Raw genomic sequence first — 22,454 nt, 5'->3', positions numbered from 1 at the left:
TATCCTCTTCCAAATAGATCAAATGATATTTGCAGTGTGTGTGTGTGTGTGTGTGTGTGTGTGTGTGTGTGTATCTCCCTGTAATTCAAATTCATCAATCGATGACCGCACCTACTCTCGATGAGATACACCTCAACGCAAATCATGTCAGCGCCAAACGCCGGCAGCAGCGCGCAACTGTCCGTCCCCCTCCCTGTCCGGACCCCCGGATGGCTGATTGCACCGGTGGATCGATGGCGCTCCCTTCGGCGGCGCCGACGTCACCGGTCCCGGATCCGCTTTCCAATTAAACCAAGTCACTGCTGGCCATAATTATCCCGGACCGACCACCGGTCCAAGGTCGACCTGTCAGTCTCTTGTCTGAATCTTAATTAAGGATGACTCCTGGCGATAAAAGGGCGGAGTGAAAATCAGCTTTTCAAATTGTTTCCAAGGATTAAAACCACAGGAACGACTGTCTGTGTTTTGTCAATCGCATTTTTCCATAAAGCGCAGCGGATCAACGCACTCGTCCAGGTGAATCGTCCAATCAGAGTAGACGAGACGGACCTTGAGGGAGCCAGCTCTTGCAGTAACATCCATATCCTGCGGCCTTTTTTTTGGATTTTTTTTTTCCCCTCCTCAGAAGAGAAATGAGGAAACCCGCAAGGGACGCACACAGATGTTGATAAATGAATAGATGTGTTTGGAAATGCTTACAGAACATGTTCTGGACGGACATAAAGAACCCGACGCCAGTTTAGTGGTGCGTTCAAAAGAGAGCGCAGTATCTGTAGCCAACTCTTTGCTTGTTGCTGAACAGCAGTCTCCTCTTTACAGATTTCAAAAGACAACCCCGCGTGACAAGGAATGACACATACACACACACACACACACACACACGAAAAGGTGCGCAAGGAAATCTCAGCTGTGGAAAAAGAAAAAGATCTGCCTGTCAGCAACAGCTGTAACATGTAAACGAAAAGCAGACGGATGGAGGGAAGAATACTGACACTCTGGGAGTCCGTGGGAAGGCTGTGGAAAAAAAATCCTGTTTTTCTGTGTGTGTGCGCGCGTGTGTGTGTGTGTGTATGTGTGTTGGGGCGGCAAAACAGAAGGAAAGATGGGAGCAGAAAAATAAGCCAAAGCAGAAGACAGCAAGTCCTATGGGAGCTACAGAGAAAGAGAGGAGTCACCGCTGCTCGATTGTGCGTGTGTGCGCGCGTGTGTGTGTGTGTGTGTGCGTGTGTTTGTGTGTGTTTGTGTGTGTTTGTGTGTGTGTGTGTCACGGCCAACAAAAGGACACCAGGTGTAAGGGCATCATAATTCAGCTACTTTCACAACTGTGTGTGTGTGTGTGTGTGTGTGTGTGTTTGTGTGTGGGTTTTTGTGTGTGTGTGTGTGTATAATGCAATTTGCCTGCAGTATCTCAAAGGACTGCAATGACACCATATGCTTAGGCAGCATATATGTAAAAAAGCATGAGAACTATTTAGCAGTCCAAACTATGGCTGAGGTTGCATGCTAGTGCAGTGCTTAGCTTTTCCGCATTCAAGCCAGAAGGTCCCCGGATGGATCCTGGTGAGCCGATCATGGTGAACCCAGACTCTCGTCCACTAACCCTGAGTGTAGGATACACCGTAAAGATGATGAAGGAATGAACTATGGCTATTGTAAGACACTTTGCACGTAAAACCGACCGATCATTATTAACATCCGAACTGGACCCCCACCCCCCCTCCCGCTTTGAAAAGCTTTTCACTTTTGTTGAGACAGAAAAAAGAAAACAGGAAGTATCTATTTGACTTTTCTTTCCTACTCATCCTTTTATGGTTCTTCCCCAGCTGTCCCTCTCCCTTCCCTCCCCCCTCACGCGTCTTGTGCAAGATGTTGGTAATCACCGCTTTATAGCTATTTTACAGCTATGCCACGTTTCTGTTTGTCCTGCTAAAAAAAGCGACGGCAGGTTGAGCAGAAATGTGACGGGGCAGCAAGGAGACAGAGGGTTGGCGGTTGGAGAAATGGTGGATACAAAGCCGCTTCTTGCTCCCCTTTCCCCCGAAAATATAAACATTCATAAAAAGATCTCAATCTCAGTTTATAATTATCCCCGATGCGGCACTCTACCTCATCAGTAATAAATGCACGTCAGATTTAGGCCTGGAACTGCAACGAGCAGCCCATCAGTTCCTCCCCCACCGTCTCACAAACAGCTTTAATATTTCTATTTATACCCGACTTCAGAAAGATTGGCCGTGAGCGTCGCAAACCTCCCCGCCGTTCACCGGGTTCGGATGCGCGAAGGAGGAAACACGCCGGTCGGGATGCTTCGCTCGCTCCTGTCCGCTTGGCGAGGCAAGAGATGCAGGAGGCTACTTTTGGGATTTCAGGGAGTCTGAATGACGTAAAGGGATCAAATAATGGTAGTAGGGGATAACAGTACGCCATTTTACTCATCCTGTTTACTGTTTGTTCAAAGGAGATCAGATGAAAGGGCTAAATATATCCAACTCCGGATTGGTATTTCGATCGTGAAATACGACCGCGTTGTCATCGGCGCCCCGTCCGCCTTAAGAGCCGGCGAACATCCGTGACACCTGGCCGGCTCGCCCTCTCAAATCCGTGCGGTTGAGAAGACGCGCTGCTCGCGATCAAACGCGGCCGGGAAACCGTGTCAGCCACAAAACAAGAGTCTCAGCAGTTTCGCTTTGGTTTGTTTGGTCTAATTTGCATCAGAAGTAGTCGTGGGCGAGGGGGGAGGCGCGGGCGGGGGGGACACGTGGTAGCAGATGGGACAGCGATTGTTGTTAACAGAAGGTTTTCAAGCAGCTAGTAGGTATGAGGAAATACAAAGTCAAGCGGTGCGTAAAGCAGCAAGGATTTAAATCCGTTTGACAACATCAGGCTTGTAGCTGTCGCGGACACCTTTCAGGCACACACACACACACACACACACACACACACACACACACATGCAAGATGCACTTTAAGGCTAGTGCCTCGCTTTCACTACACGCTGACCTGCAAACATACTGACATACTTAGTCATTCACATGAAAAATAACCCATTGAAAATGAATGACAGGCACGCATACACACAAACAAACCAAAACACACACACACACACAAACTTATGTAAATAAACACACAAGCTAACCTGGGTTTTGGAATGGTGCCCTCCAAGGAACTGTAAAAGTAAATCTATTTGTAAATGGGTCGGGGGTTGCTGTATTTAACCATATCTCCATCTTTCGTCGCTTTAAATTTGTAAACGAGTGATGGAAGGTGCATTCAGAGTCACGGTGTGTGATCAAATCGGTATTTTCACGCATTCATGTCTGGAGCGCTTATCATGCACATCGCAGGGGTTCTGGAGTTTGTCCCACCTGTCATTGGGCGAGAGGTGAAGTTCAACCCGAATCGGTCACCAGTCGATCGCAAGGCCCGCATACAGTGAAATTCACCCATTCATTCACTCATTCGCACATTTAGAGACATGCAACAAATGTTACTTCTAATTTTTCATATGTCTGGTCATACAGACAACCTCCCTGAGCACAATGAAGACCACTGTGAGCAAAAAAGAAAACTCAAAAAAGATTGTTAAAATTATTGTTATATAGTGCATACGGGCAGAGCACGTGCGCAAGTACCGTTGATAGCGTAATTGCATTGTATCGTATGATTGGCTGGACACCTGTCACTCATTGAGCTACACAGCAAAATGTACAGAAAAAAATGTTATATCTGATTCATTTCTAATTCATTTGCAGTGGATCGCTTTTCTCGTGCGCTGAGAGTGCGCATGTAACCATTCATTCTCTCATTTACGCATCATATAGCATCATAAACCCGCTTTGCCACCTAAAACCAGTATATATGGTGGCAAGAGTATGATTGGACATTTGTACATTTAATCTTTTTTTTGTATAACATATGGTCCTGTCTACGAGACAAAATAAAATCTTTACATTTGTGATGAGATTCACCAGCAATGATATGCGTTAAACCCGGGGTGATTTTCGCTCCAGGACTCGAAGCACTGAAGCTCTGGTACTGATCCGCTGGCTTGCTTTTGCTGTGGCAGATCCACAAATGTGTGTGTGGGCGGACTGGCTGTGGACAGGGTGGGTGATGTTCTTCTTTTTTTTCTTGTTCTTTTGTTAATGGTTGTTTAAACAGATTTCCCTGAGGGCGAGCGTAAGCGAGCGTGTCAGATGGTCATCTCGAGAGAACGCCTCGGGTCCGTTCCCTTGATTTATCGCATGAAAATAGATCTCAGACTCCATGTCAGCAGCAGTACATCTCCACAGATGCCGACTAAAGGTCTTTAGAGCAACAAAAAGTTTGTATTCCAAAGAGGTGCAATTTCAGCTAAAGCTGCGGTCTAATATCTGAAAGCCACCCATGCAGTTCAAGCCATGCATGCCAAATTTTGGTCTCTTAAAAATAGCCACATTTTCAGAAAAGAATCATTCAACCTGATAAAAACAAAGTCAGATATGAAGGACAATGTTTTGGATGTTAAAATGAATAAATGTTAATTAAGTATGACACAACTCTCGCAACCCTGACTGCAGCATAAACGCCATAGCAATGAATGAATGAATGAATTGATGGAAAACAAATTAATTTGGAATTGCCTTTTTACTACAGTGCCATTATTCTGTCTATTAAACTGAATATTCGACATATAACCTCGCCTCTCGCTCAAAGACAGCGGGGTTAGGCACCAGCATCCCGGTGACCCTGACTGCAGGATAAGCGGTAAATAATGAATGAACGAATTAATAATTACTCCCAATATGGTAATGCTGAAAAAAACACGTCCGTGTTAAAACACTCCAATTTCCTTGCTCTTCTTCTCCGACCTGCGACGTGGCCGGCGTGGTTACGGTAAGAGCATTATGTCATCGCCGCTCCCCTCGCCCTGCAATGACATCACTCCCGAGGCCACGCGGTGCACTCAGACAGTGAGCAAGTTGTGTTATCCGGGTAATGACACACTTTGTGCGCAAACACGCAGGACCTGCTCCGGCGGGGCGAGAACCACAGCCGACCAGGATTTGCCTTACTCTTTTTCTTTTTCGTCATGGTTTGTTTATCGAGCGATGCACTCACGTCGCAGACGCTTGCATCCCTTACGACCTGTGGGAATGCAAAACTCCCTTGGAGGAAGCGGGTTCCCGGAGGGAAATTCGAACTTTTAGAACTGCTCAGTCCGAAAAGCGGCGAATGATGTTGCATTCAATATCAGGACCTCATCCTGTGTGTGAGCGCAGCACAGTGCACTTTCCTTCATTCTCATTCATCAGGGAACAGAAATGATAGCGATGACATTCAAGCACCATCAGCGCAAAAAAAAAACAAAAAAAACTTGCGGTTTGTGTTTCACCCATCCCCGCGTCCCTTTCTCTTTACACCCTGTCTCTGCTGGAAAACATCCAGCTGCGGATTTCCACCCTTGTGCCTTTTTATTTATTTATTCATTTTGATTTTTTTTTTTTTTTTTTTTTTTTTTTAGTCCACCCGGGATTTACCATGTCTTATAATCACATTTCAAGAAATCCCACCACCACCTACCCATCTGTCCTGCATTTTAATATTTATTTTTCATCTTACCCTCCTTCAACAGTGAGCTCAGAGGAGGTTGCATTATTGATAGGCATCTCTATCTATGGCATCTGCTCTTGCTTCCCTTCCTCTCTCTCTTTCTCCCTCTTTCACTCTATTCCTCTCTCTCCCTCGCTCAGTGCCTGGCCTGATGCAGCTTGGCAGGTACTTAGGCCAACATCAATCTTTCATACAAACACTATGCACGCAGACACACACACAACCACACACAGAAATTTGGGCCTACACACACACACACACACACACACACACACACACACACACACACACACACAGGCTTTCTCAAAATGTTTGCGTACGGGACGCACAGGAGCAGAGGGTGGCGCAGGGATTGAGGGGTATAAAAATAACTTTTTTACCCCTCCTCCCTCGCTTCTGTTTCCATGTTCATCCGGGGAAGATTTTGACAAATGCCGCCAAAAAAAAAAAAAAAACAACAACCCACGATTCTTTTTTTTGCGACGTGACACGGCTTCAGAAATAACATGGCACCAGCGTCACAGGCACGCCGAATGCGGAGGAATTGCAAATATCACCTTCAACTCAGTGCCGGCTTTAAGTTCCCTGTGCAGGTGAAATTTTCAGAAATGGGAATTAGACCGAATGTACCAAATCACGGAGTGGAAACTCTGACCTAAATTCCAAAATATTCAACGTTTCTCCGCTCTGGTCTGTTTACCGTTAACCCCGGTCTCTGCAGGCAGACAGAAAGACAGACAGGGAGAGGGAACAGAAGGGTGGAATGCAGATGAACCTGTCAGGGAAGAAACCCAAGCAAACAAAATTTCTCTGATGCTTATCTGACACACTTTTGTTGCAGTGAGCTGACAGACCGCTCTCTCACTTTCTTTTTGCGCGCTACATCGGCACAAACGTCCGCCGTAGATGTCGGTGGAGGAGACCCGAATAAAGCAAGGCTCGAGGGCGCATTGTTTCGCAGTGCACTTCTCACTTCTTTAGGAAGTTGTACTCTGAGGGAAACTGTTTCGCAGCATTCTTTTAAGTAATATCACTTTCTGAGAGGAGTTTGCATGTTCTACGTCCACAGTGCAAAAACATGTAGCGGGTTAATTGGAGACCCTAAATTGCTCAGATGTAAGAATGAATGGATGAATGATTGTTGGCCTAAATGTGGGCCTGTGACTGATCCAAGTGAACGCCGGCTCTTGCCCAATGACAGCTGTGATAGGCTCAGCCCCGATTAGCGGTACGGTACGGAAAATGAATGAACGAGTTCTCAAAATGTGGACAAAACCACACATAAATGGCCATTAATGTTTTCTCTCATTGCGATGTTGCACGCCCCTGGAACGTTACAGTCTCAAACGTGTGTGTAACTGCAATAGTTGTTGGTAAAAGTGAGTAACGGTTGCTATACTTGGCTTAAATTTTGTAATTCGAACTCAGTTCAGAAATGCTAAAGACGGGGTGTCGGAGGATGCTAGGCGGAGGCAATAATAGGCCAAAGGGAAAAGGGTGGAAATTAACCCGTCAACCAGGGCTTCTTGTTTCCACCGAGGAGCCCATAAATTCCCCCCGACCACCAAAGTCAATTAACCGCCAATTAAATATGTTTCTAGTCAAAAGGCAGATATTAATCACATTTCCAGAAATTAGCTCTTTGGTTATTTACAACAGTGTGATTGGGTTCTTAATGTCCGTCCAGTGTGATGGAGGAACATTCAGGCCCGTTTTGACGTGACCATTCTGCATTTTAACATTTCATCAACTGCAACTGTCACTGGAAGTTAAATCACCACCACCTCACTCCTGACTTCCGAACGTCTCTCAAGATTGGGGACTGCGCTTTTGCTTCGACTCTTTCCCCGGTCATTGCTTTTGCGTGTCACCATCCCACATCCGTGTCGTTCGTCTGTCCGTTTTCTTGTCTCGAGCTTTCCTCGTGTCTCTGCGGATTTTTTTTTTAAAATCTCATCCGCAGATTTGTGTTGTCATTGCTTACGCGTTCCTCGTATCAGTTTGTGTTCTTTGGTTTATGACTTCCTCTTACACAGGGATGGTTCTTTTCTCGTCTTTTCTTCCCGCCTTTGTCCGCTTCCCCCTGTGTTTTCTAATCTGGTGATACGTGCACCTTGTAATTAGTCAGATATCATCTATCGACCCCCTCCAATGAGCTCCACACGCCTTTCTCTACATGCCATTCGGGAAGTCGATTGAAAAGCCAAAATGGAACCAAAATCCCCGAGTGTAGTCCAGATTAAACCTCCTAGTCACAATACGTTTGTGTTTTTGTCAATTTCAAATCAAAACGAATAGAATCACTTTACTCTCTGAAGGCAGGAGACCAGTCTGAGCAACCATTGATAATTGTAGATGGGCATAGAAACTAATGTTAAAGCCACAAATCTTATTTCAAGCATATGAATGTCTTTTCTACCTTTACGGCTAAAGATTAATTAAGGAGACAAAAAAAACGAAAATATCAATCTTATTTTGAACTGGACACAAAGCGCAGGACATTTGGAAACCAATGAGAGCCGAGGCAATGATTACATCTTGCCAGTGATCAAGTACGATTCTGACAAATTGCTCAACTGTAGTCAAAACAACCACTCAAAACAAATTAAATAAGATCAGTGTTGCTGGTAGTGGTGGTAATTGGCGTCAAAATTGTTCACAAATAGAGTAAACTAGATTGAAAAATAAACAAGATCGGAAAACTGTGAATTCCAGCGCAACAGTTGGAGATGAACTTTCAACACGCACTTTGCTTTGCATCCTGCAGGCTCTAAATCTCTGCTGGATTATAATCTGTGGCTCACAAAGACAGGGACGGCGGCCGCTCATGGGGAAATGGTCTTCTCGACAAGAAAAAAAGCCTCTTCGCCACCAAATGATTTTTTTCAGTTGTGTTTTTGGTGCTCGGGATACTATCGTTTTAATAAATCACAGCGTCTCTAGCTGCAAATCCGGATAAATCTAGAATCCTCAGCGTTTGAGACTCTCTGAGACGCATCCAACATCTCACACCTGTCCTCAAAGAGATATTCCATTCACTCCAAGCAAAAATATCACATTCTCCAAAGTCTGACAGAACCCCGCTTAACCGGATATGTTATTTACATCGAGTGAATGACTGAATGAGTATAGAAAAGTACAGAGAAGGTCAGACAGAGACGCATTTTGCCCTTGTGGATCAAAAAAAAAAGCTCATGATGTTGTCCACAGAGGAACTGTAGTACTTTTTCAGGAAGTCCTGAGTGGCAGAGAAGTACGTTAGAGTGGTGCAGGACACGGGTGAGACGCCGTAAGACGGTTGCGAGGTGTCACAAGGGAGTTCGAGATGGAGGCGGGAGTACATCAGGGATCGACGCTGAGTCCCATCTCGATTTCATCGGCGATGGACAGGCTGACGGACGGGGTTAGACAGGAATCTCCGCGGACTACGATGTTTGCGGATGACATTGTGATTTGTTGTGAGAGCAGGGAGCAGGTGGACGGAAATCTAGAGAGGTGGAAGTATAACCTGAAAAGGGGAGGGATGGAGGTTAGCTGACACAAGACAGAATACATGTGCATGAATGAGAGGGACCCCAGGGAGGATGGTGAGGCTTCAGGGAGTGGAGATAAAGAAAGTGGAGGATTTTAAGTACTCGGGGTCAAAGGGCCAGAGCAATGGAGGGTTCGGAGACCAGGTGGATAAACGTACACAGCGGTTGGAGAGCTGTCAGCTGCGATAAAAGTCCATCAGCATTGAAAGACAACGTTGCGACCAGGAATGGTTGACGGTAAGGAAAAGACAGGAAACGGAGCAGAGACGAATATGTTGAGGTTCTTTTTGGGAGTGAGGAAGATGGATAGGATCAGGAATGATTCCATTATAGGGACAGCACGTTAAACGTTTTGGAAATCAAGTCAGGCTGAGATAGTTTGGACATGTGCAGAGGAAGGATGGTGAAGCATACCGCTGAAAACATACCTCTTCACTAAGCACTACCCCTGATATCGCAATTAGCCCCCAAACCCCCGGAAAAAAACAAAACAAAACAAAAACGAAGAAATGAATTTATGTATTTATATGGTTTTGAGATGGCTATATGGTAGTGGTCACTTCTGACTTCCGACTACTGGTACTTTGGATCTTCGGTGACTGAATTGCACTTTTTGTAAGTCGCTTTGGATAAAAGCATCTGCCAAATGCTGGAATGTAATGTAATGTAATGAAGATCTGGGTTGAAGGACGCTGAGGATGGAACGACCGGAGAGGAGGTTTATGGACGGAGTGATAGAGGTTATGTGAGAGAAGAAGGTTAGATGGAGACAGATGATGTACAACATCACCGGATGGCTGCCATTTCTCTTTCTGAAGAGACTAAAACACACCTTAGAGTTGTTCCACTGTCAACCCCGCCTCCCACTTTCCTTTAAATCTATAATTCCTCAGAACCATTTCTGAGAGAAACTCTGCGGCGTCTGTTTTTAGGAGACCCAGCCGTGCGAGTCATGCTAAATTTCAGAAAGGGAAAGCGGGGGAAGCCGGATTCTCTGCAATCATGTGGCAAACCGGCGACGTCTGGATTCTCCCGCATCTATTTAAAGGATGCATTTCAGAGATTAATTCCCTCCCCTGTACCCCGATGGATCGCTGTCACAATTAAGAGGGATGATTAAAATTTTACGGCGTGTAGTATTTATGGTCACGGCGCTCAGTCATCTGTCAGATCATTTCTAATCTGAAATAGCTGCTATATATAATTATTAAGACTTTAACTTTGTGTTATGTGGTGATTTTAATAGAAGCCATGATTCTTCTATCCCTATAAATCAGAATGTACCGGTGTCAAAGAAGATCCCTGCTCTCTTTGTCGCAAATAGTGAGGAGATTATCTTGAAATTAGTCCGTTAGAGGAAAATCTATGACACCGGCGTGAGTGTCACTGTTTAAATGTACATTTATGCGGTACTTAGCTTTTAGCCTTTTTATACATTAGCGCATGTTCAAATCTCTTATTCAGTTCCAGGCTTTTTCTGTCCTTGCTGGACAAAACTATCTTATCTTACTTCATATAAAAATACATGATATAATCATGAATTATATAATCGTGCAGCAGGTCTGTGTTTATTTGATATGATTTTTTCTTCTGCAGTTTGTTGTTGTTGTGTTAGAATAAGCACTTTGCAGCTGGTTATTGATCGCCAGTTCCTTTCTTGCAGGATGAGGATGACCGGTTTTGTTTAGCCTCAGGTTTGAAGCCAAACCATGAGTTATTATCCCTCCACGGTTGTAAGTTTGCATCAACAGACGACGTTCCCCCATAAAAAGCAGAGTTAAGTACTTTGGACATTTATGTATCTGTCAGTGGCGCCTCCAGGCAAGAAGGTCTCTGATTTGATTCAGACTTTTCTGTGTGGAGCTTGCATGTTCTTCCCGTGTCTGCATGGGCTTCCTCCGGGCTCTCCGGTTTCTTCCCACAGTCCAAAAGCTTGCAGGAGGATAAATATCCAGATGTGTGAATGGCTGTATGTCTCTACATGTGTCAATTCGAATCAATTGGTCTCTCGTCCGCTGAGTGCCGGGACAGGTTCCCCCACACCACTAACATGAGCGCAAGATAAGCGGTGCAGATAATGAAAATATGAATGGAGGTGTCCGACAACATTACTGCAGGACAGCAGCGTTACAAGAAAGGATTAAGAAAGAAAGAGGGTCTTGAACCTCTGGTTTTAAAAAGACCCAACGCCGAGTTCTCTCCGAGTTGTTTGTCGTCTCTTTTTATAACCCCAAAGCTGGGTGAATAAATTAGATGTTGTGTTTGATTTCCTCCGTAAAACGCAATTTTATAAACCAGGAAATGAAGTACTTTCAAATCATGGATTGGCCAGTGGTCTTGAAGGCACGGTGTAAAATTGGGCCATGTTTTATTAATCCTCTGATGGGAGGGAATTGTAAATTTCTAAAATTCTCTGGCCTTAAGATCTGTGGAAACCCTTATGATTCTTTTTACCTAATTTTATATATTTGTTTAATTTTTCCCTCATCAAACTTAATGATTCATTTCAATCATCACTATCTCCTTGCCTGGAAACTATCCCATAACCACAATGCTTCTCCTCATCGAACTCAACTTCAACTATAATATTATAACTATGAAGATTTAAAAATAGGCTAATTTCGGACCCACTTTCAAATAAATATCAACTTTTGATCCGATTTATATGATAATGGACTTTGAGGTAATCCCTCAGGATGGATTGGGCTTATCCAGGATCACTTGCATTTTTAATGGTGGCGACACCTCAGCGCCTCCGTGGAAATGCGTGACAAGCGATGTTATCGCAAAAGAAAAATCACCTGCGTATTTGGACGTTTCGAAATAAAATTATCCAAAGGGGAACATTTTCTTCCTGAACATGCCGTTTCCCGAAGAGTAAAGAGCTATAAAACAAAGCGGTTACCGTGTACATTTTATGACTCAAATTAAGTCAGGGTCTGGGATTTCAGAATTTAATTTACAATTCATCCACCCGATAACTAATATGAGCGGCTCGCTAACGCAGTGGTTAGCATTTCGGCCTCACAGCGGGTTGATTCAGACTGGGGGGGGGGGGTGATTCTGACCCGGAGTGCAGGATAAGCGGTACAGATAATTAAACGAATTAATGAATGAAATGATTCTTAATATTTTCATTTACGTGGATGTTAATTTTCTTTCGGTGAACCACGCATGAATTCCCGATTAAATTTAATTGGGATGCTCTTAGTCCAGCCTTATTCTTCCTACATTTTGTGACTCAACCTGCCTCCAAACATGCCATTATAAGGCACTTCCAAGCTTGTGATGATGGTGTGTGTGTGTTCGCGTGACAGCGGTCTAATCTGGCATGGGCACCCCGGGGGGGTTTGGAGGGTCGAACGTGTGAAGGGGCGGGTTGAGTAGCATGTGAATAATGAAACAATTTTCGGTGAACCGAGTGACCCGGCAAGATGGTTGTTGTGAGCTGACACGGATAATGACATCCGAGGGTATCAATCATCTCACTCAATCACCACCTGAGGTTTCAGTTCAAGGTGTCACGTTTTCCCTCTGAATATTTTATTTATTGATTTTTTTTTTTTTTTGTGACAATTACAACAATTACATTTTTTTGGGGGGCGGGGGGGGGGGGGGGGGAATTATCATTTCACCTAAAAAAAACAAGAGGTGAAGATGTAGGACGATCCAAGTGAATTTCAAAATATCAGTCAATGTCAATGCATTGATTTATTCATTTTTTTTACTGATTTTTTTTCTTAGTGTTTTGGCTGAAACAGACAACACCGCAGTTGGAACCGTTTGAAGATACATTGCAAGAGAAAATATTCATCTGAAATTGCTGCGCTGTAAAATTTCCCCCCAAAAATGGAAAACACAATGGATATCTTTCATTTCTGCACAAAGTAGATAAAAAAAACAACTAAACCTCCTCCTAAAGTCAGAGAAGCTCTATTGAATTTTCAGGCTCACCAACAAGTCACTCGTCTTTTCAGGGGTTTTATAACATTTTATAACAGTGGTTAGCACTCCTGCCTCACAGCAAGAACATCCCTAGTTGGATTCTGACAGAAGGCCTCTCTGTGTGGCCTCTTCTTTTGCCTGCAAGGGTTTCCTCAAACCACAGTCCAAAAACATGCAAGAGTCCCTAAATTGCCCAGATGTGAGAATGAGAGTGTCACTGTGTGTCCCTGTGATCAATCGGTGACCGTTCTGGGGTGAAACCTGCCTATCACCCCAAAAAAAAGCTGGCTTAGGCTCCAGCACCAACCATCACTCTCACTGCAGGATAAGGGATATAGATAATGAATGTATAAACAAGTTCTTGTCGAAATCTTCTTGTCGTGGCAACTGGACTCTAATTCCTTCACTTGACGATTTTTCATCCCGTATTCGAGAGGCTTCTTCAGTTCCAATGACCTTTAGGGAGTTTCCGAATATAACTGCCAGGGTTTTAGATGGGTCTAAGCCTCAGTTCATGTGATCCAACAGGATTCACTCCTTTATCTGTCTTTACCTTTTCATGTTCCAATCCAGGTAGTCGCCAAAAGTTGCTCCTTTGTCCTCAATGAACGACAACCCCATTAGCAGAACAACCCCCTTCCACCTGGTCTCTGCTGATCAACTATTCCATTTACATAATGAGTCACCTTAACCTAGACCCGCCTAAAACCCTGGCAGTTTTATTCAGAAACTCCCCACAGGTCATCAGAACTGAAGAAGCCTCTCGGATGAGGGGTGAAACATCTTCAAGTGAAGAAATTCAAGTCCGGTTGCCACGACAAGAACATTTCGACGACCTGGATGACAGAGAACCTCCACGCGATGAATGCTTAACTTCCAATTTCCTCTCAATACAGGTGTGTCACATCTTATGAAAAAAAGAGTGGAGTAAAATCCATCCAGTGTTTACTGTTAAACTGGGTCACATTTGGATTCCGTGATCTCTATGTAAGTAGGTGGTGATTGGTTATGTCTATATGATCAACTATGTGATCAACTGGTTACCGGTCCAGGGTGAACCTCACCTCTCGCCCGATGATAGCTGGGATAGACTCCTGCGCCCCCCATAACCCTGAATGCAGGATAAGTGGTTCTGAAAAAAAATGAATGAATGAAATCTGACTTAGCTGACAACACTTGCAAACATACCCTAAGCATTGGTTTTTCCAGCTGTGTACAGCCCTGTGATTGGCCACAGCTAATCCATCACAGATCTTAGGATAGCCTTTACTCGCAGCAATGCCCGTACGAAAACTGTCAAAACTCAGCTTGAACTTTGCAAAAGCATTAACACCTGGCCGCTGGGATCCGACCCTCCCAGCTGCATGGGAGAGCAGCCCTGACCCTGCTGACGCAGCTCAGAGGAGCTAATCGAATCAAAGACAGTGCCTCCCCGTGCAATATGGGATGTCTGGTGAGCCTCCCTGGTGTCAAGGGCTTCTCACCAGCAGAGCCACCAAACCATCCAGTGAATACATTTGTAAAAACCCCAATTTAAACACATTTCTTGGAATATCAAGATGCAGGAATTTTGTGCTTATCCCTCAATCCTAATGAGATGCGGGAATAAACCTGAATTTCCATCCATCCGGATTTTTATTTGAAGTCAACAATATGTGGCTATTTTTTGACCGAATTCCCATCTTTCACTTTCACTTTTAAGTGTCACTTTCCTTTCACTATTTATGGTCACCCCATACCGCTTTTCCTCTTCCTCTGTTAAAAGTCTTGAGTAACTTAACTAAATCTGACCTCAGTCCAGCCTTTGTGGCCTCTCATTGTGGCTTTTCCCAGCTGCAGTCGAGGCTCGGGTTCCATTCCAATGAGGAAAGTAAAGAGGGATGAGAACTGGATGGATGGATGGATGGATGGATGCGCGGAAAGAGGGATGAATAGATCAATCGATCGATACATGAGAAAACAGGTTTACAAAGGACATTATTTGTGGCTAGGTTTGCTCATGTTGTAGCCTGGAACCCCTCAAACGACACGCCCGATCCAAATTGGCCGGGGCTCCTGTCACTTCATCTTACGTTTCGATGAGGGAGGGGAACTGATAGCGCGGACTGAATCTCCCCCACCACCATGCAATGAGCGAGACGCGCGACCAATCGGAGCGACGGAGCGCACGATGCTGCAACGGAAGTCAGAAAATCCAAATCTGCGGCGTGAAATCGACAGACTGTTCCCACTTGCTCGGCTACTAAATTAACAACTGTACCTCGCAGAGGACCTCATTAACTGCCGCGGAGGGGGGAAAAAATGTGTCGCGGGGTTCTGAGATGCACCGAGGAGGACGAGGAGCAGGCAGAGAGAGGAGACCTTCGTACCGTTTCCCGCCTTTTCTCACGAGATTTACTGTTGCGCTGCTCTGTTTCAGGAAAACGTCGCTGAACGCATCTGAGAAAGCCCACCATTCTCTTATCCTCCTCGCTTCCTCACCGTGTGGATATTACCACTGCTTTCATCAATCTCTGGCCACCTGCTCGCGGAGCCCAGCGGCGATTAATCTGTCATCCTTGCTTTTGACCCCTTTGGGCTCCGTCCTTCAAACTTTACTCGTCTCGCATGCGCCTTTTTCTGTCGCCGCCCGTTCCCCGGTCAGTTGCGCGTCTCATTTACTCTGCCTGACCTCCAGGTGCCATTTATTGGAGGTGGCAGCTTTTCCGATCCCCGTTGTTCATTCGGACAAAAAAAAAAAAAAAAAAAAAAAAAGAAGCTTACAGAGCTCGGGAGAATCATGGGAGTCTCGACGCAAGCCTTGTTGAACTTTTTGTATGCTTACGCAGCAATCGGCCGTTCACGGTGATCCTGCGCTGGGAAGAAAACAAGACTTTGAGTTCCAGACACTAAATGCACGCGCGGCGTGAAATCAAAATGAGTCTCATCCTTTCCCCCCCGAGGTGAGGCAGTTTTTTAAAAGCTGTGATCCGGAGTTCCAGCTCCGAGTGCCAGATTCCCGAGAAAGAGCCGAAACCTTCACATTTATCTTGTAAGGACGGCATGAAACCCACATTGCTGTTTGGTCCGATTTGCTTCGATGCGGTCATCCACGGTATCTCAGCAACACTTTTCACACTGGAGGAACTTTTTGCAGTTCTTCGAACCTTTTTCAGGGACCAGGCTGGAGCTTAGGAACAGCATAGGACAGCATAGGAACCAGGAACCTAGGTCTCAGTTCCTAGGACCATTTGAGCTCCTTCTACCGGATAGGGTCTTTTTACGGTTCCATAGGAACACGTGATGTAGATGCTTCAAGATCGGAGGAACTCATAAGCCACAGCCATTACCAGATATTCCTTGTGGTGCACATTTTTTTGAAGCTATTGCAGTCAACTATTTTCTTGCAACAAATTGGACAGAACCAGACAAAAATAGACTGATGGAGAGTATTGAGCCCTTCTTGCCTGCTTCGCCACAGAGGGGTTTCCAGGGCTTACAGAGAAACATTAACACTTTGTCTGAAATAAGTATAGAGTTAGCTAACGGTGGGGGTTTCGCACTCCGAAGCAGCTCAGCGAGCCACTTCAACCCATCTGATAGTCCATAGTTAATATTCCCGCCATGCAGCACATGAACGCTATTGCAACTTTGCTCTCCTTGTGTATGTGCCATCTCACTCTTCTTCTTGGTGGTTTGTTTTTGCACGTGTTGCTTAAATTGTATGTCTCAGATGCCTGCGTCAGGCCGGTGTCTACCGTGGTCCTTTGTAGGAATGCAAAACTAAAAAGCGCCCCTGGAGGAGGAGGTTACCGGTAGTTCCTAACTCAAACTGGGCAATTCTTCAAACGTTTCTGTCTGAAAGCAGCTACAGATCACTACACCGAAGTTCACCGCAAGTTACATCGAAAACCGCTGCAGGATCTTGCTGATTGTCCCCTTCCCCCGTGCAATTTGGTGTCATGGCCTTTGCTGTAAATGCTAACCGTCTACCTCCATCTCTCTAAAAGTGGAGCAGGTACTTGTATGCTAAATGTGCATGTGTTAGCCGGCCGTCAAACAGAACAAAAAAAAGAAACTAAAAATGCATATTGCCAAGAAAACAAACCCGCCAAGGTAACGATAGACTAAATTTAGTCTAGTCTGTTTCCTTGACACTTTCACTTTAATTTGATACAATATAGCTTTTACAACTATATAGACACAGCTTTTCATATAAGGCACACTAAAACTACTATGATTTGGCCTTTCTTGTAAGCGGCACGACTTCATAATTAGCTGATATGTCTGCTTTACTTGCTCTTCCACTTATCCTCTCATTTTATTGATTTAAAGTGACTGTGTATTTTGGCAATGAGATAATGTGAGCGGCGGGAGCCGGCTTTGACTTTTATGTTGATTATGATTTCCTTTTCAGCATTCAAATCTATTGTATGTGATAAAATGCTTGATTGGCCAGACCGCACATTCTAGAAGCCGCGAAAAGATTTGGATTTGATATTGTCGACCACAGCTCATAATTCAGGCGTTAACTTCCATAATGGACCAGGGAGCCATTTTTAAAATGAAATACATAAATTCAATAAAAAAACACTCTGCCGCTGTCAAAATGCAATGAGCCAACCTGAGCCACGGCGGCACGATGGCCATCCAAAATGCTGTCATCAGCGTTGCGTACCGAGTCTCACGTGTGTGTGTGTGTGTGTGTGTGTGTGTGCACTTTAAGTTAAACACACATCAAACCCAGGGGCTCACCTTACAAACTGACTCATATGAGGAGTATTGCGCTCTGGCTTGTGATTAAGGTTGGTTTACTTGCTAGATATTTTTAAGGGTAATGGCCACACAATGCCGGCTCTACCAAGCAGCCGCTCACACCAAGTTAATATGTGACTCGTTTCTCCAGCCGAGTCCGCATCCGAGCAAAATTTTTTACTCTGTGTTAAGGGTATGTTCGACGTTTTTTCGTTTTCAAGAGAGGTGCAGTGAGACAGGTGGGCCGATGTGAGACAGTACATGCTGCAAAGGTGGTAAACGTGTTATATCCAGCCAGAGGAAACGCCTGGTGGTGCACGAAACGCTTCTAAAAACACGTTCGATCGTCCAATAACCGTATTGATATGAAAGCAACTGTATCATTTGAGGTAAAAAAATATTTTAGTGAGGAAAAAAAGCAATAACCATGATGTCACCATGACATCATAGACCTGCAGGAAGAGACAAAGAGGCTCCTAAACCATTACATTTTTAAAACGAGTGGAAAAAGTTGACTGAAACTGAATTCACTATAGTTGCTTCCATCAGCTCACTGTATGAAATTAGCTTGTTTTGTTTTTTTTATTAATTTTCAACATGTTATTAAAATTAATTTGTTATTATAGATAGAGAAGAGTGCTATTAAATACACACTTATGTATATACCAAGATTTTCAGGCGTCACTGCGGGTGTTTAAATAGCATCAACACCACTGCTCTAGGTTATAAGCAACACAACATGTGGACTAAACTGCATACTACTTCAGTGTTCATACACTCACATAAACACACACAAACACACACACACACACACACAGTGAGAGCAAGCAAGACCGAGGTGAGCGTTCGTATTTATAGACGAAGTTCATCAACAGCGGCTGAGAGAACATAAAAACAAGGAAAGTAGCGCTTTTGTTTTCTGCTTCGGTCCGCCACCCGTCTCCTCCCCTCGCAGCTCGCTCTCCACTTGCCATCAGGCAGCTGATGGCTGAGGTTGAGGAGTGGAGTGTGTGAATGTATATATATTTTCTTCATTTCTAAAGGGCAATTTTCTGTCTCCCATCCATCTGTTTTCAAAATGTTCTTCTGCCTCATGATCGTACTGCAGCAATAGAAAGAGAGAGGGAAAAAGGAAAAAAAAAAAGGCAATATCTGCAAAGACCGAGAAAGCCGAGGGGATTTATTGAAGAAGATGTTTGAGCTAAGAATAGATTACAGTTTTGTTACAGGTACAGATATTTATGAGGTTTCTTTCGGTGGGGTGAGGGGGGTAAGCAAAGACACTGGTCTGTGACGACGGCAGGAAGTGTCTGCTATATAAACGGAAAATATTTCAGCGAGGGATGAAACCTTGTGCAGCAAATGCAAATAAGGCAGGCGCGCAGCCTCGTCCTTGAAACATCCACACGGATTTATTTCTTGTTTTCATTGCGCTCAGGGAAAAAAAAAGACCCGCCATAGATAGACTGTTTAGTTTGCGAGATCCGAACGATAGAGAGGTGACGGGTAAAATGGCATGGAAATACTCGTAAAGCTGCGGCACAAAACTATTGATTAAGTTTGACTACCAGGATAACGGATCATCTCCGATCGCTGTTCATCAAACGGCGTCAACTGTTAACCTTTTGTTCACACGTCGGATTTTTCCCCGCCGAGTTCCAACGCCTCCGTTTCTGCTCCAAAGACGAAGTCTTGCCGGGGACGGGCAATAATGAAATATTCATTTTACCGTGAGCGTGAATCAGAGAGAGGGGGCGTGATTGTCGCAAAAGTGCGTCATGTTCCGCGTACGATTCTAAAAGTTACACAGTGGCGACTTTTTAGCATATCGTGAACATATTATGCCATCATGGTGGAACAAAACAAGGGATGTAAGTGAAGAGGGATGGAGGAGGTTCTCTATCGAAGATGACTTTTAAGTCAGCAGGAGCCAAATAGTGTGCGGATCTGAACAGTGAGGCTGTATGCCGCCGTTTAAAGCGGTCCATACAGATTTACCCATAAATTTTAGATAAAGGCACTGCACTAATAGGCTAAATAAAGGAAAGGTTAATTGTTTTGGAGCCAGAGAAACTCTTAAAGTAATATTAAAGCTGCGTCCTCATGCATCCTCGTGCGTTCACCAACTCCAACAATCGGACGACCGTCAAAGTTGCCCGGTCCGATACTCGGTTAAGACACGCGGCGCCGGCTCCAAGGCCACGTTGAGAAATAACCTGCGTGACGGCACAATAGTTGAGATGTAACATTACGTTACAGGTCACATTCGATGAGAAGAAACAACCGTGACGATCCATCGGTAGGTTTAGTATGAAGAGCCACATCTTTATGGGTATAGTTAATGAACGTCTTTCATTTATTATCTATGGCGTTGATCCTGCTCTCAGGGTCACGGGGGGCTGCAGCCGAGCCAAGCTGTTGTTGGGCGAGTGCCGTCGGCTAACAAAACTGCAAAGATGAGGCTTTCAAAAACACGTCACTATTTCATCATTCAGGGTTCGTGCTCCCGCTGTAAACTGCGCAGTAGCCCGTGAAGTGGACTATCTGAGATCTTATTCCTTCCCCATAGCTCAGTCCGTTTGTTATTTAATTCCCCCCCCCCTGTTTATTTCCCTAAATTTCGGTCAAGGTTTGGATTTTATCATTTAATCAAACTACACCACTTGTGGCAAAAACAACCGAATTCCACTTTTGGGGGACTTGCTTATTCTTTCAGTGGATTTATATGCATATAACTGCAAATGTTGGCGTGTGTGTGTGTGTGTGCGTGTAATGCAAATCTCATGCGCACTGGCTCTTGATAGAATATTGACTTAAATTAGGACTTGTAGATTACACACACATACGCACACACAATGTAGTAGTTCTTATCATTTCTGATTTCTCTGCCTAAACTGCAGCGGTCCACGTTTAGCCAGAGGGGCAAAAATATGACAAACATTTTCCGTGGAAACCTCGCACAATGGCTCAGTGATTGTTTGACCACATTTATTGAGGCGGTTTGGCGACTCTTTGCCCACACGGTACAGTATCTGCATTGTTTTCACCCACTCACAAACGGTTTAGGTGTCGGTGGGAAGATGAAGAGCCTCCGTTTTTTGTTGAGGAGCAACAATGCCGAGAACACTCGTGCACTAGGGCTCCGCTGGAGCACGACAAGCACGCTCACACACACACACGTCCACCCTGCATCAACGTCAGACCACGGCATCATGCAGCTCCACAAAGTCCACTTACAACTTCACATGCAAATTCTGGGCACAAAAGAAAAAGAAGTACCGCATAAATGTTTAACACAGTCTAATGCATTTCTGCATTATATTAATGCTCTGGAACAACAGAAGGAGTCCTATTCATTGACGTCCGGGGACGTGGTCAACAAAGTCCACCCCCCACCCCCCTCCACATCCCACCAACACCATCACCTCCACCCAGCACAATAAGCTGCACTGTTATAGACCTGGACTTGCACGGGGTGTTCTGTGGACACCACCTCTTCATCATCACCACCATCATCATCACCATCATCATCATCATCATCGGGGCGGTTGCGATGGAATCAACACGCCCAAGCGGACGCGCCCGAAACGCGGCCAGCCGTCCAAAAGCACCGGGCCGCGCAAGCTCCGGCTCCGGCTCCGGGGAGATGCCCGCGCCGCGTCTCACCTGCTCGTTGGCCGACAGCTCCTTCTCCAGCTGCCGGTGTTTGTCGTGCCACACCAGGTAGTGCACCGGGTAGCGACTCTTCTCCGGAGTTTTCTTAGCGGAAATCATCCTTGTTCATAGTTCGCCTCCCCCCCCCCACCCTCCCCCACCCCCACCCCCAACCCCTTTCCTCCGGCTTTCTCTCCGTGGCGTTTCGGTGCTACTTTGCGGTCGAACCCGTTGTCATGGTGGTCGTCGGCGGTGATGCCCGGCGGCGTGCAGGGGCAGCCCCGCGCGTCATGCACGGCGCCCGGCTCAGCTGGGGGGGCTCACGACTGAGCAGCTGGGATGGATGGATGGATGGATGGATGGATGGATGAACTGGTGGGTGGTTTGCTCCGCTGTCCGGTTAAATTAGGCTGCACCTTGATTTCTTTAACCACCCGCTTCCCCACCTCTGTCTTCCTCCCCTGCCCACTCTCATCTACCCTCCTTCTCCTCCTCCTTCTCCTCCTCCTCCTCCTCTTCCTCTCCTCCCATCCGGTGGTGTGACTGAGAGGGATGCGTTGACGAGCTGCAATGAAATGTGCGCACTGTCGGCCAATCCACGGCGAGGGACGCTGTGGAAGGGGGAGAAGACAAATAAATGTATCTGAAAATTAAAAATAAAACTAAACTTGTGGCTTAAAATAACTGCAGAAATAAACATGCAATTAGTTGGAACACACACAGACGCACACACAATCAGGATGCTGTAATAGCTCCTGTGCAATAGGCTAATGACTTGTGTGTATAGGCACATATATCTTTATGCACACACATACCATGTAAGTCTGCACTCATACATATCAAAATAAAAGCAAAATTGAGTAATGATTATTATTATTATATTTTTATTTAGATATAGAAGAGTATTTGGAAATCATATTTCGGTATATATCTAGATTGTCCCATGTGTCACTGCAGGTTTTTAATTAGCATTAACGCCTCAGCTACGGGTTAAAA

At 45.1% G+C, this 22,454-nt stretch overlaps 1 protein-coding gene across 2 annotated transcripts in view; it reads right to left on the bottom strand.

Moving 5' to 3' along the window:
- Nucleotides 1-21,609, bottom strand: part of ankrd13b (ankyrin repeat domain 13B) — a 48,161-nt gene extending 26,552 nt beyond the window's left edge. For both annotated transcript variants that reach the window (XM_086143507.1, XM_086143508.1), the window contains exon 1: nucleotides 21,471-21,609. In XM_086143507.1, the coding sequence (XP_085999633.1) occupies nucleotides 21,471-21,578 (108 nt within the window). In that variant the 5' untranslated portion in view covers nucleotides 21,579-21,609. The remainder of the gene's footprint in view (nucleotides 1-21,470) is intronic.
- Nucleotides 21,610-22,454: the final 845 nt, after the last annotated feature.

Source organism: Fistularia commersonii, chromosome 3, assembly GCF_037954325.1.
Source record: "Fistularia commersonii isolate RoL2024-O1a breed Wild chromosome 3, RoL_Fcom_v1.0, whole genome shotgun sequence".
Lineage (NCBI taxonomy): Eukaryota > Metazoa > Chordata > Actinopteri > Syngnathiformes > Fistulariidae > Fistularia > Fistularia commersonii.
The sequence above is the reverse complement of the archived record's forward strand: the minus strand, read 5'-3'. Positions and strand labels throughout refer to the sequence as shown.